General features: G+C 40.4%; 1 protein-coding gene across 2 annotated transcripts in view; it reads right to left on the bottom strand.

Moving 5' to 3' along the window:
• The window catches only part of opcml (opioid binding protein/cell adhesion molecule-like), a 391,660-nt gene that overhangs the window by 46,401 nt on the left and 330,750 nt on the right, over window positions 1–14,509 (bottom strand). For both annotated transcript variants that reach the window (XM_039777409.1, XM_039777408.1), the window contains one exon: window positions 13,473–13,598. In XM_039777409.1, the coding sequence (XP_039633343.1) occupies window positions 13,473–13,598 (126 nt within the window). The remainder of the gene's footprint in view (window positions 1–13,472; window positions 13,599–14,509) is intronic.

Here is a 14,509-nt window from a genome sequence, read left to right as displayed (position 1 = left end):
GTGAAACAGAAAGTTTGAGTGAGGCCTTTAGGTTCCTCTGTAAAGCGCGCGCGCACGCACACACACACACACACACACACACACACACCTACGTCAGCATGCTGTACTCACACAATCGCATACTTTTATCACCTCTAACAGCCAAACAACACCCCACACTCCCACACTGTGATTTTAGAAGTGCATTTGGCCAATACATTTGAAAAGAAGACTTGCTTGGAGACTTCCCTAAAGTACACAGGCCATACAACAGGTTATTGGGAAAATGCTTTCCTCTAATGCTATATGCTTTATTTTCACTTGCCGCTGTGTTTCGGCCTGGCTGGCTAACAATCAGCATGTCTAGACATATTCCCAATGCTCGACCCTGTGTGATTCATAGTAATTGGCTTGAAATACCAAAGTGATCCCTCTATAGACTTGATATTCTTCTCTAGCTACTGATTGCAACTGTGAGTTTAACTGTGGAGACTGAAAAAGACCAACAATAATTTCTTTAATGATACTGTCAATTGTTCTTAGGGGGGACATCCACTTCCACAAGGGAGCTTGGTTCCCACCCCTCTTGGCCTCTAGGACATACTGTATTCATAGTAATACCTGGGATGCTGTCTGCCACAGAGCCACACACAAAAGCCCTCCCTCAGCACTGAAAATGGGTCACAATCTGTATTGTATTTTTCCTTGTTTTTGAACATTTAGTCCCTGGTGCTGAGGAATAGTCACACACACTGTGATACCACACACAAGTGCCAACCCAACTCTCAAACTTTCTCTTGGGATTAAAGTGTGCATCCAATGTGTTATACATTATGCATTTGTCCTCTTGTGTATTTTTGGGGGTGGTGTTGAGATGAGAGGAAGGACATTTACTCGTTCAAAGCATATTTAGGACAATAGTCAACAATCCCTGCGCATCAGCTTTGTAATGCTAACACAGTGACATTACAAAGCAAAGAAGGCCTCTACTCTAACATTGCTTCACTGCATTCTGGTGACCCTTTCATATTAATTCTTTCATGACTAAAACCCTGCACTGATGCTGTATTTATCTCCCATAGACTCTGGCAATGCCTCCTTCTAAGACTGGCGCTTCTCTTGTCAAATCTTAAAGTCTCCGACCAGACCCTTGACTCAGATGAGGAGTCGGTTTCGCACCAAAGTCAGTGACTAGCAGACGGATTAGAATGCTACGTGTAGCTAGCATCTTTTATTTGTTTATGTTGTTTGTTAGCTTGTAACTGGCAACGGCTGACCGCGTGTGTTTTCCATCTCTGTACTGACAGTCTGCTCTGCGCTGGAGGCTCCACGTTATTTTTCCAGCTTTTGCATATTAGACAGCGATTTGCTTTCCAGTTTGTCGATCAATTTTGCCCAGGAATCTTGGATTTCTGGGCAAAATTAGACACAAAAGTAGACACAGATACAAGTCAGTATAATCAAAGTCAGACATTTTAGGGGACATAAACATAACAAAGGATTTACATTGGGGGCGGAAGAGCCACGAAGCGCCCTGATTTGTCCGTAGGTGGGCCTGGCTGTTTCCCCCAGAAACGCATTTTGATTCTTTAAATGATTCTTCCTATCTGCTGTTTTCTAATGTGTGTGTGTGTGTGTGTGTGTGTGTGTGTGTGTTGCTGCTCGTGTGTCACTCTGTTTTATACACAACTGAGAAATGTGTGAAACAAGTAAGTTATAAAAAAAACTAATCAAATCACCAACAGTAGTAACACAAGGCTATTTCTTAATAAATGTAGTCGATGGGCAGGTTTAGATATTTCATCATGTAATAATTGGGGGTACACAGCAGGGAGAGGGGCAGGAAAATCCAAAGGGTTAGTAAGCAGAGGATGCTTATTTCATCATTAATCAGAATCAGATTTCATCCCATTTATATTATATATAATATGCCTTCTGTTTCGCTGATGATAGATTATTAGAGTGTTTCAGTGCAAAATACGCTCGCGACTTTGAAAAGAAAGTAGACGGCGAAAGGATTGTTCCAGATGGCGAGCCGTTTGCGAAGCTGTGTGGCGCGTAATGTGTGAACAGCACGACTTCTTCACATGACCACCAAAAGGAAGCAGGCAGCCACCGATGTAAACCCGGTGTATCCAATTTTTTTATTATTTTCTTTCCTTTTTTTTATATATAAAAGCAAATGAAAGCAACATAAAAAGGTCTTACTTGTTGTATTACTTTTAAAGTTTTAAAGTTTAAAGTTAAAATGCAACAGAGGTCTCTCCAAATCCTCACTTTTAAAGTTAAAAAAGGTCCTGAATATGCATGAGGCAGAAAAGATTTTAATCATTACAAGATTGATATAGCTCTGTTGCGTGAAGAACAGTTGAGTCTCTGTGCCAGTGAATTCTTTATTGGGTGGCAATCAGGCGCCAATTAGTTTGACCCAGTTTTACATGAAAGTAGCAAAAGTAGCTGCATATTTTACAGTTACACTTGTATTTCACTTGCAATGTAGCACTATATCAGATTCATACTTGCGTACCTGCAAATAAAGTGATGCATGATACTGAGTGGTTAATCATTAACGAATGATAAGTTAAGCATTCGCCACTTATTTGCAGGTACGCACAATGCTTCAGTAATGGTAATTAATGGTTAGGTAATCATCGTTAATAAGTAGCAGCTAACTGAGGATCACTCCCTCTTTGGTCTTTAACTACCGCTCAACAGCGCATGAAACCCAGGGTGGCAGGATTAAAGCATGCCCTGCAGCAGCATACAATTGCTTTTAAGCCTTCAACAATGTCATTGCTACAGAATATACCTTGTTTGTCAATGTAAATGTTTTGTGAATGTCATTATTAAAATATATTATGAGAATCATCCTGTATCCCGTCTATTCTTTGTATTACTATGAATCCCATTAACCGATTTCCTAATGATTCATTAATTCAATTTCAATTCAATTTTATTTATAGTAGCAAATCATAACAGGATTTATCTCAAGACACTTTACAGATAGAGTAGGTCTAGACCACACTCTATAATTTACAAATTTACAAAGACCCAACAATGTAATTATTAATACAGTAACACACACAGCCTGTTGATCAGTAATCATTAGTGCTTGAGTCCATCATTCAGTAACTAATCATTAACTAACCAGTAGTTCCTCATTCGTTATTCATTTAACAGTAACTAATCATTAGTGCTTGAATCACAGTCAATCAGTAACTACTCATTAACTAACCATTCATTCCTCATTTGTTCCTCATTTGTAAATCATTAGCTACCTACTTTTTTTGTGTACCTTATTGTAAAGTGTTACAAAATATAGTATACTGCAGATGCATTTTTATAGCTGCTTTATTCACAACATAAGGCACCAAAACAGTCATGTCTGAGAACAATACTCACCCAGGTAGGATATTTATGAATTTTACTTTTGACTTCAAAGTGAACACAAGAAATGTCTTTACATTATTTATTTTTTATGGGTCACATATGCATATGCCACCATTAATCATATCTTATTTATCAATGTTAAAGATGGACCAGGTCAGCACTTTATTTGAAGGGCCACAAACATGATGAAGTCATGAAAAAGTTGATGTTTAGTTAATCATGATTACAACACTAGGTAACAAAAACTAAAAAACATGAAGTCATTAACTTTTTTGAAGACTCCAGAAAATAATCTAATTCCCTTTCCAAGGACTGTACAGGATCATTTACCTTCAACTTTGTTGAATGACTTTGAACTGACTCTATCTTCACTAAATAAAGGGCTGTACATGTATTTTTTTTTTGTTCTTTCCATTTGCTTTCTCAGGAACCCATGAAAACAGGCTGTGGAGATTGTGAACAACTCCACCGAGGCTGTTGTTATAAAATGACTCTTTGGCGAAGTCAGCCATCATGAGTTTTAAGTGTTTGCTCCACAGGGAACAAATACATGAGCATTTTCCTCAAGCACTCAGGCTGGCGTGCCTTTATTTTTGCCTTTCATCTTTGTTCTCTTGTTCTCTTATATTATTGTCCTGGAGAGCACAACAAACTTCCCCAGTCTCTTATGGATAATGGTGGGCAACTTAAACTCTATTGACCGAGGGACTAACACAGCCCAGAGACTGCTCCCTGAGGATCCAGGGTTTGTCCTTTGTGAAATTTCAAATGATAGCTGGCATTTTCGGAGTTAGCTGCTGTCATCTTGGTTGCTGTACAAAAGCACAGCAACATACGTGTCTCTGTTTTTGTGAGAAAATGCCATATGAGACACTTTGTTGTTATGTTAAAGGGATACGCCACCGTTTGTTGAAATAGGGCTTATCACGGTCTCCCCCAGCTGTAGATAGATGGGCCAACGCATTTTTTGTGCATGCATTGTTTTAGTCCAGTGCAACACCGCTAGTTAGCTTAGCGTAGTGAATGGAATCTTATGTTGCCGGTTAGCATGTTGTGAGTAAAAGTGAGCCAACAAAAGACAAAAAAACAATCTAATTACTTGCACTGAGACAAAAAATGCGTCGGCCCACCTATCTACAGCCAGGGTAGACCGTGATAAGCCCTATTTCAACAATATTCCTTTAAGTATTTTTCCAAGTTATATTTAGTTGCAGTTGAGTATTCCCTTGATAAACACGTCCTTCCTCTGTAGTGTGTGGAGGGCTGCACAATTAATCAAATATTAATCAAGATCACAATTTTGGCTTCCCACAATTATATGAACATGATGGACTCTGATATTGCTGTTTCCGGCAGTGTATTGCAAACCCAGCGGCCCAGCAACTTTAAGGATATCAGGATTATTATGTCAATAAACTGCCGAACTATAAGAAAACCAAAGATGTATGTTCATGTTCTTTGTGCTACTTGCCTGTTTTAATTCAAACGTCACATTTTGATTTAAGGTTGCATGAGCAATTTGTTTTACATTTAAGACGTACATCCTTTGGCTGATATTTGAGTGTGTTAAATTGTAGTTGCACACAAAAGTCCAATTTAGTGACAAGCCACTTCTTAGAGTTTTGTTCAAATTATTTTATATAAGTCTTATTTTGATGCAAAGGTTGGTTAATGCACAACGTGAAAGTGAAAGCAGTGCTCTGTCGATTTAATTTGGAGTAAAAGGTTTTGGTCCCATTGAAGTTTTATTTTGCATCTAGGAGATGCACTGAATTCAGGTGAAGAATCTTATTTAAAGTCTTTTGATGATGCAACGATTTGTAAATTACATGGAAGTGAAATCAGAGCTCTGTTAATTAACATGTGAAAGTGCAACACGAAAATATGTTGTCCCTAACATCAATGAATAATCATGGTAAATAAGCATGATCTCAATATTGATCAAAATTATCGTGATTATCATGTCGGCCATAATGGTGCAGCCCTAGCGTGCGGTAAGCCAAGTCATTCCCTTTCTTTCATTCAGCACCCCCATAACAGGGTCTACCTCCAAAATGCTCAAAATGAAATAAGGGAGTTCAGTTCATACTGTGCTTAACATGTCTCATGTGGGCTTTTATAAGGGTCATACATTGGTCAAGTGCCATTCCTATAAACCATCGACTGGTTCAAAGTTGAAGTAAAGAGACAATCGAAGGCCTGTCCTATGTATGTTTAGGATGTCTCATTTCAGGCTTGACCACTCACTCTAATTTGTATTCACATTCTCAACCACTGATGAGACTATTCAATTCTCTGGCCCTTCACCCTGTGTTTGCCATGTTCCCATAATGCCGACCTTACACCAAACAACTTTTCAAGGTATTCCACTGTCGCAGACATATTTCCAATATTGGAATGACATCCTGAGAGTCTTGCTAGGGCTGGGGGTGCTCCCGTCGTCTCAGTAGATTGGAGTACGGTGTTCATGTAACTCAGTCCCAGTCAGTCTAACGTGTTTGATATTATGGTAACTTTTAAGTCTTGGTAGTGAAATTAAATAATGTGACAATTTACAACAACCAATGGGTGCGCTCCCTCCAGCACCAAACAGGAAGCTGCAAAAGGCTAGAGCCAGTGTTGTTTATGGTTGCTATGGCGCCGTGCCGCGCTAAGCGCTAAAGAGGGAAAGCTGCCAATTTTCAACCATTCTGAACCGCGTCATCCAACAGGAGTTTAACCCGCAGATAAACGCGGACTTTCCCTTGAGTCACCAGCTAACGCTAGCGGTAGCTAGCTTGCTTGGCCAAATTTTTCAAAAGAAATCTAGTTATAGTCGTGCAATGTGTGACCCTGCAAGATCCCCAGTATTTACACGTTATGACAGTCTTTAACGTTAGATGTGAGATGATTGTCTTTAGATATGAGGTGGTGTCAGACTTTAGTCTTTTTAAAGTCTGTCCAAAGTCTTCTAGTGTACGGTTGGCATAAATTGACAATTTTCTTGTTGAGGTGATTGCTGTTGAAGGGCATGGAATAGAGGACAGTGTCTGGGGGGTTGAGCATATGACTTCATTTGAATATCAAAGCCTGCACTAGATTAAGGATTGGATATGTTCTTACCTACAGGGAGAGTGTGAATAGGAGTGTTTTACCCACATTCCATACATTATCGTTTTTATGTTACATTTTCTAGATGGGGCTGCAAAAAAGTAAAACAAAGCACTTGTGACCTAGTGTAAAACTGAAACTAAACGTATCAGGAATCTGAAACTCTAGATATAAGATGAATACATGAAAAATAAAAACCAGCATAGGATGGAGAAAAAAAACATACACATGCTTTTTCTTCTCCCGGTGATAACCAGTGTTAGCAGGCAATGCCGAAGTATTATTCTTTTTGGAAGGCAACATCACTGTGAATAGTGTGCCATTCATCTCTGCTGTATAGTACTGTGAATGACACTCATCAGGAGACCAATCACAAGTTGACAACATTTGTCTGTGCTGCTGTGTTTCTGTCGATCCCGCTCAAAACAACAATTTTTCAAATCATCGGCCTTCAGGTGTCATAGGCTTTTTGTCTCACAATTTACCTGTCAGGACTCAAAATCTTAAAAATATGAATGCATGAAAAAAAAAAAAAAAATGCCAGCTCTGTAGGAAGAAAAAACACATACTTGTTTTTAACTCGAAAACATTAATAAAGTGAACATTTTGTGACTCTCACTATTCGCAAAGCAGGTAGGAGGATTGGAACCAAACGCAAATGACAGATGAGGAGGCAGCAGGACACATTCAATGATTGATTTCAGAAGGCGTAGAGGCTTTTTTCCCAAAGGCAGGCAGGTAATAGCAGGCAAGCAACAGGAAAACAGGCGAGCATTCAAAAAAATTATGACGAACTGACAAAGGAACAAAAGAAAAGGACCGGTATAAGTAGTGATTGACTAATGGGGAGTAGGGAACAGTTGACTGCAGAGCTAATGAGGGACAGGGGAAACTAATCAGGGCGGAAACCATCAAAACTGGCAGGAAAACACACAAGGGCAAGAAAATGAAGTGATCTAAACATGGTAACAGGAAGCACTAAACATGAGTAAATGAATAAATCACAAAAAGGAAAAAAATACATAAGTTAGGAGCAGGGTAGGTTATAACAGTGACTGTTCAGGTCTGTGTCTGCGGAGTCCGGTCGGGTGCGAGTCCGACAATTCTCCATTCTGCACGGGACCGTGTCTCAGCTTTCAAATAATAGACAGGTCCGGTTTGGTTCTGTGTATTACATTTCTGGATCTTTTTTGGGTTCTGGCACAAATTTGTGGACCCGTGAAAACCTTTAAGGCGCTGACACACCAACCCCATAATCGGCCGTCGGACAGTCTAGCGAGTCTGTTTGGTGTGTTCGTCCGAGAGGGCGGGCAGTCGGACTCCATGACCAATCTGATTGGTGGAGTGCTAACCCGGAAATGACGAGAGGGATGAGCGTGACTAAGCCTCTCAAAATCTGACAAAATCTTTTAAATTGACCTTTGTCGATCTGAAATGAAGACAAATTCAGCAACTGCATGGCCTATTTCTTGCTTAAAATGTTTTCAGAAACACGTTTCGCTGAACTATCTTCGTAAAATATGAGATCGTATTCTGAACGATCCGCCATTATGCCCGGTTGAATAATCCGGGAGCAGCCATACCCATTAGATGAGTTCGTCCAATCAGCTGCCGGTTTTCATTTTTGGGGCAACAATACAGATTAGCGCCGCCTGCTGTTATGGAGACGTATTAAACACTCAAGTCAGCGTCTCTTCGGTGTGTTCTGAGGCACTTTTTGGACCTTGGGGAGCCGACTGATCAGTCCGACTGCCTTTTCTGCCGGCGGTCTGCCGTCAGGTTGGTGTGTCAGGGGCTTTACACAGCTCCGTGAGGCTATACTTAAAAACGGTCGCTTTAAATGTAATGCTAATGTCAGCATGCTAACATACTCACAATTAGTGGTGTGCGATACTGCATATTTGGTATTGATCTGATACCAAGTAAATACAGGGCCAGTATCGCCGATACGATACCGGTACTTTTTAGTAATTAAGGTGGATGCATCATCAAATCTGAATGAATTTTTATGACCTCAAGTGTTTTTGTGATTTTACCTTTGGATTATTAATTACTTAAAACCCAGCAAAGAATTTTCATATGCTTTAATACATCTGTTGTGTTACCACTGTATCTTACAGCCTTTTTACAAATTATACAGCTTGCCGTTGTTTCATTTTCGGCCTGAAAATAAAGTCACACGGCACTCCTCTTCCTCTCTGCCATTCTTCTGCTCCGTCTCTGTCCTGCTTGTGGGCTGCTGAGTGACGTGACGGTACAACATCAAATCACAAGAGGGGGGGAGGAGGAGCAAAATTGTGCCTGCTCTGCGCTGTGACAGGAGCGGCACTTGAAAGCAGCGGCACTGACACAGACGCAGACAGCCAGGTCGCCTCTTTGATGAAACCGCAGCAGTGCATACTGGAGAGAAACTGAAACTAAAGTATCCATCTCCTTACGCTTGTATTGATCAATATCAATACCAACGTTGGTATTGATATTTTATTATCATTATTACCGCTAGTCACAGTGACACTGCTAAAATGTTTGTGTTTTTCAGGTATAATGTTTACTGTGTTAACCCACTTATTTTAGCTTTTCAGCAAAGTAGAGCTGATGCTGATGGGAATGTCAAGAGTTTTGCAGGTACTTCATAGTGTAGGCAACTTGACATTTTGACCTGATAATGGCGCTATGTGAAATGTTTTGGGATCATATTATTGCAATTCATCCTGTGGGGGACATGGATGTGTGAACGAAATGCCATGACAATCCATCCAATAACGTTCAGTCTGGACCAAAGGCGACTGGTCGCTCCTGAGAGCCACGGCTGCTAGCACGGATACAAAACATCATTATGGTAGCATTAAGTTTCTCTATATATACATTTGCTCTGACAAATTAGTAGCATACTTTCTAAGATACATTATTGAAAGAAGTGCATGATGAAAAAAACACTAATGCTGTGTGTCAAATTGCGCACTTCGGTACCTGCACTTGCTACTTTGAGTATAGGGTGCGTTCACGCTGATAGAGTATGGCTAAATGCAGTGCACTCCAAGTGATCTGATGCTGCACTCAAAACATGTGACTGTGGAACGCTGGACACTACTCGCACTCAACGGCCGCCATCTTTGCTATGGAGCCAACCTATTTTCAAACTTGTGAATGTGGTGGCCGGGGAAGCTGCAGCGGTTGAAACGGAGAACACAGAAACATGCAAAGATAATTTACTCATGTTTTTTAAATAAGTATCACCATTCTGTATTCAGATAGTGAGAAAACAAGCTGGTATATATGTTGGCAGGCGAGAACAGGTGGCGGTAATGCTCAGCTGCAATTTAACATTCAAAAGAAGAAGAAGCAAGAATATGGCGCAATGCATGTCCATGGAGAGGCAAATTGGGGGTGTATGATAAAATCTGGAAGACATCTGACTGGTTTGTAAAAGAAAAAGACATGGGGAGGGGGGATGAAAATTCTATTTGAATGAAAATTAATAAAAACATTGTGCAAAAAAATAAAAAAAAAAAGAGAAGAAGAGGAAGAAGAGTCATTTCCAGTCAGAGCATAACGGCTGTGTGCGATTTGAGACAACACGACCCAGTCGAAATGTATGCTCTACACAAGTGAGTACATAGGGTACACAGTGTACTACATGCAAGTGTACTCACAAAAGTAGTAGGGGTGGGAATCACCAGAGGCCTTACCATACGATATCATCACGATACTTATGTCACGATATTATTGCGATTTTAAACATATTGCAATATTCTGCGATATATTGCAATTCATTAACTTTTTTCCAACTTCAAATTTTTCCCAATTTCAAATGATGTCCCCTAAAGGACACTTTGTTAACATCTGTTTTATCTAAAAAGATACATTTCTCTGTTTGTTCATCTCACTTCAATTGTATTGCTGCAAAATCAGATTGTCAAGCAGACAGACTGACAAACACATATATAATAAAAGATTGATACTTGGTGTCTGTGTATCAATACAGTATTGCCACAGAAAATATTGCGATACTATGCCGTATTGACTTTTCCCCCCCACCCATAGGAGGTATCTGGATAGTGACAAACCATATGACTGGATTTACATGGGTTTCACATCCCAGTTTGCTGTTTCTGTTGTGATAATACATAGAGGCAACATGGCACTGTAACTGATAGCGCTCAGTCACAGCACTTCTAAAGGACAGCACAAAATACAGCCATCTTTCAAAGTCACTGAAAAAGGAAAGGCACAAACTGACATCTGAGAGAGTGTACATCCACAGCCTGTCCACTTTAATGAGCCTTAATGGGTCGAACGGATCCATATTGCATTGTCCCCTGAACAAACTGTTTTTCACCTAACCATATATCTTCTAATCCTTTTAGTGGCCAGCAGCCAGAGATTCAGTGGACACTGCTGAATAATTGATGTAGTCCCCACTGGGTTGAAATGGGGACTGAGTCTTGCAGCGCACAAAATAAAGGTGAGACTTAAATTGGCATCAAGTGAAAAAGCATAGAGGCAACACATTTATGGGCTGCTCGTCACCGCACAACTCTTACTCCTGTCACCGTCGGTATTGGAGGATTGATTGGCTTATACTGTAGAGGCTTCAGAGTCTCCCTTCATTCAACAGTGCAATGCAAACAAGACTCATATTAAACAGTGACAGGGAATCTGACACTAACTCAGTTTAGATTGTGTTAACAAACTTCAGGCTCAAATTAGGCAGTGCAACTTTAATATTATTTCCGTATTTCCATATTTCTTCCATGTTCGCCGGAGCCAATTTTCTCATGTCACTTGTCATTTCCATAGTGACAGGTGAGGCATCTTTCTGCATCATCAGCTGCTCCAGCACATTTGCTCATGTTCCTGACACCGTATGAGGGTGAACATTTTAAATGATATGCCATAGAAAAACAACTATCAAATGGGAAGGCAGTCACATAGCACATTTTCTGAAAATGCGGTTTAACTCAGGGAGAAGACGGCTCTCTTTAGTGCTGTACTAACAGACCCAAACACTATCCTCTGAGGGAATAGTCCATTATCGCTGGTGACAAACATGAAAAGCAAACGGTGAGGAGCAAGTCAGGAAAATGCCACTGTGCAGGAAAAAAAACACATTTACGATTCTGACTGCCAGAGAGAATTTTCTTCTGCTGCCCAAACACCTCCCCACACAGTTTCTCTTTTCATTAGTGCAACTCAGACAAATGTCAGAGAAGATAACCTATTATTTTCCCTGTTGACAATAACACATACACACATACATAAACATCATGCCTCTATATTACTTTGATTACTTTCTATTGATTCGCTGCTCTTGCTGCTGTGCATCAGCTCAGGGTTGGTAGTGACGAGTGACTTTCTTTCTACTGCTGGTGCAATCTCAAACTACATGATCGCCTATTGACATATTTTCTATTTTCATCTTGAAAAACAGAAGAACAAAAGACATTGACAGTGTCTGTAATAAAATATGTAGTATGTGTCTGTGTGTGTTCTTTTATTTTTACAATGCCTATCCACCAGTTTCTCTTATTATTATTTTGTGAACAAATTCTGAGCTTGCACTGAACAAGCTGTGTTTGCACAAAACAAGAAGATATCGGCATTAAAGGGGCATTACACAATTCAACTTTTATCAGCCTTCATTGGCGACACATTGGTTACTTGCAGTAGCTTGTATCGGAGAGATATATAGCAATATTAAAGGGGTATTATTAGCTTTTAAGTGCTAAACAAGTACCAAATTTTATGTGTAGCAAAAGCATTAAATTGAACTCAGACCCCAGAGGGGTTACTAAGTATACAGTCAGTGTTAATGGCACCATCTGGCTTGATGGTTCTGTGTCATTAAAATTGTCCCTTTTGAATGTGATTACAATTCACACTTCAACCAAACAGGTTGTGGACAAATCATGATATTCAGAGTAAATATTTGGTGGAACCAATAAGGGAAGGGTTGGAAATGTTGTGGATGACTGAGGTGGTGGAGAGCCACTGGGCTGTGAGAACCTGCTGGAGAACCTGCTGGGAGAGTAACAGAGGAGCAGCTGGGCTGTAAGCATTCATGTCATGTTGGAGGCTGAGCATCTGATCCTATAGAGAAAGCAGCACATGACTCACAGTGCCTAATGCTCAGTGGGAAGCGTGGAGCCGACACAATTAGAACACAGAACACACATGCATGCACACACATACAGGAGCACAGAGCGGCTCGCTTGGCTCTCCTTTAGGCTGGGAGGTGCCAGCGCAACAGAACAGGCCGAAGCAGCTGGGGCCTCCAGCCAAATCATGGTTGATTGTTGGTTCCTGTCAGGCCACAGGTTGTGCAGTTCCAACCCCTCCAATCCACCAAGTTGAAAAGAAAACAAGGCCTTAGTCAATAGATTAAAGCCAGGCATTTTTCATCATGAATCCTTTCATGGCTATGTTAACACAAATTCATATGCCGCTGGAGGTGAATGGCTGTTCTGCACGTAGGCGAATATTGATGTGAAGCATGTGTTGGAGGTGTGTGTGGGAGGACTGGTTCAGTCACCTTTACACTGAGGTAATGCTGTTGCTGCGTTCATTTGTTTTGTGAAATTTCTGAAATTACCTTTGACAGGTTGAAAAGAAAATGATGAAAACTTTCTTAAATGTCCACATTACAGAGTTACTAGGGGTGGGGTGGGGGGAATCGATACAGCATAGTATCGCAATATTTTCCGTGGCAATACCATATTGATACACAGACGCCAAGTGTCCATCTATTATTATACTGTATATGTGTTGGTGAATTTGTCTGCTTGACAATCCCATTTTGCAGCATTAAATTGAAGTGAGATGAACAAACAGAAATGGATCGTTTTAGAGAAAATAGATGTTGACAGTGTTTCCTTTTGGGGACATCATTTGAATTTGGGAACAATTTGCAGTTGGGGAAAAGGATGGGACACTCTTCTCCATTACCAAATACATTTTACACATTACAGACAGCTTTAATAAACAAAATAGAAATAGAAAACCTTGTGGCTTACCTCTTGGCGAATGGTGCTTCCATATGATGTTGGCCTCAGGTCGACCGACCGCCAGACACATAAGATTGACGTTGCTGCCCTCATTCACTGCGATGTCCTTCGATATGTTAGTGATCCTGGCGGGTACTGAGGGGAGAAAGAAAATCAGGATTGATGGTTTGAGCTTAATTAATGACACGTGAGCAAAGGGCTCGCTATTCCACGTGATCAGAACAGTGATGAGGTTAAAAATAACCCCGGGTTGGGGACTCAATTAGCATGAAATTAGCTGACAAATTTGACAATTCTCTGGCTCGCTGTGCTGTTATACATGATTGATTTTCTTCATCGTGTGTCTTTGCCACACTGCTCATTAGACAAGCATCAGACTGATTTGGAGTAAGACCTGATTTCATCTCTCAGACTGGACCAGATTGATCTGTGTGTTTGTGTGTGTGTGTGTGTGTGTGTGTGTGTGTGTGTGTGTGTGTGTGTGTGTGTGTGTGTGTGTGTGTGTCGGGGTTCTTGATTAGGTGTACCCTGTGAGACTATAGCATCAAATCAAAGGTCAGACGTTATCCTTCTTCACTGTAATTTGACTCAGTAGAGGAAAATCCACATAGTAGCCTCTGCAGTGTAGTTTAGGACAGTTTACTTTAGCATTAAAACAATCATGAATAAAAAGAAAATTATTTTGAATCTTTGGGGCTGAGAAATAGCAGTGATGTTACAGTAGAACCAACCAGCAATGAGCATAATAAGTGAATGTACATGAATAGGAAATGAAGGTAATTAGACTACAACACTGGCCATATAAGGTGAACTATTATGCTTTTCCGTATTTTCCGTCATATCCATAATGTTATAAAGTTGGATTTTCATGTTAAACATGGCCAAAGCTTCAAATAATGAGGTAAACGTATTTCAGAGAGCTAAAACGTTCAGATTTCCAAATGTTCTGAACGCTACGTTTTCAACAGTTTTTTCTACTCTCGGCTCGGGGTAACTTAACACTGAGCTGGCCTTCTCCAGCCTTCTATAATTGGTCATGTGCTCCA

This window comes from Perca fluviatilis, chromosome 16 (assembly GCF_010015445.1).
Source record: "Perca fluviatilis chromosome 16, GENO_Pfluv_1.0, whole genome shotgun sequence".
NCBI classification, from domain to species: domain Eukaryota; kingdom Metazoa; phylum Chordata; class Actinopteri; order Perciformes; family Percidae; genus Perca; species Perca fluviatilis.
The sequence above is the reverse complement of the archived record's forward strand: the minus strand, read 5'-3'. Positions and strand labels throughout refer to the sequence as shown.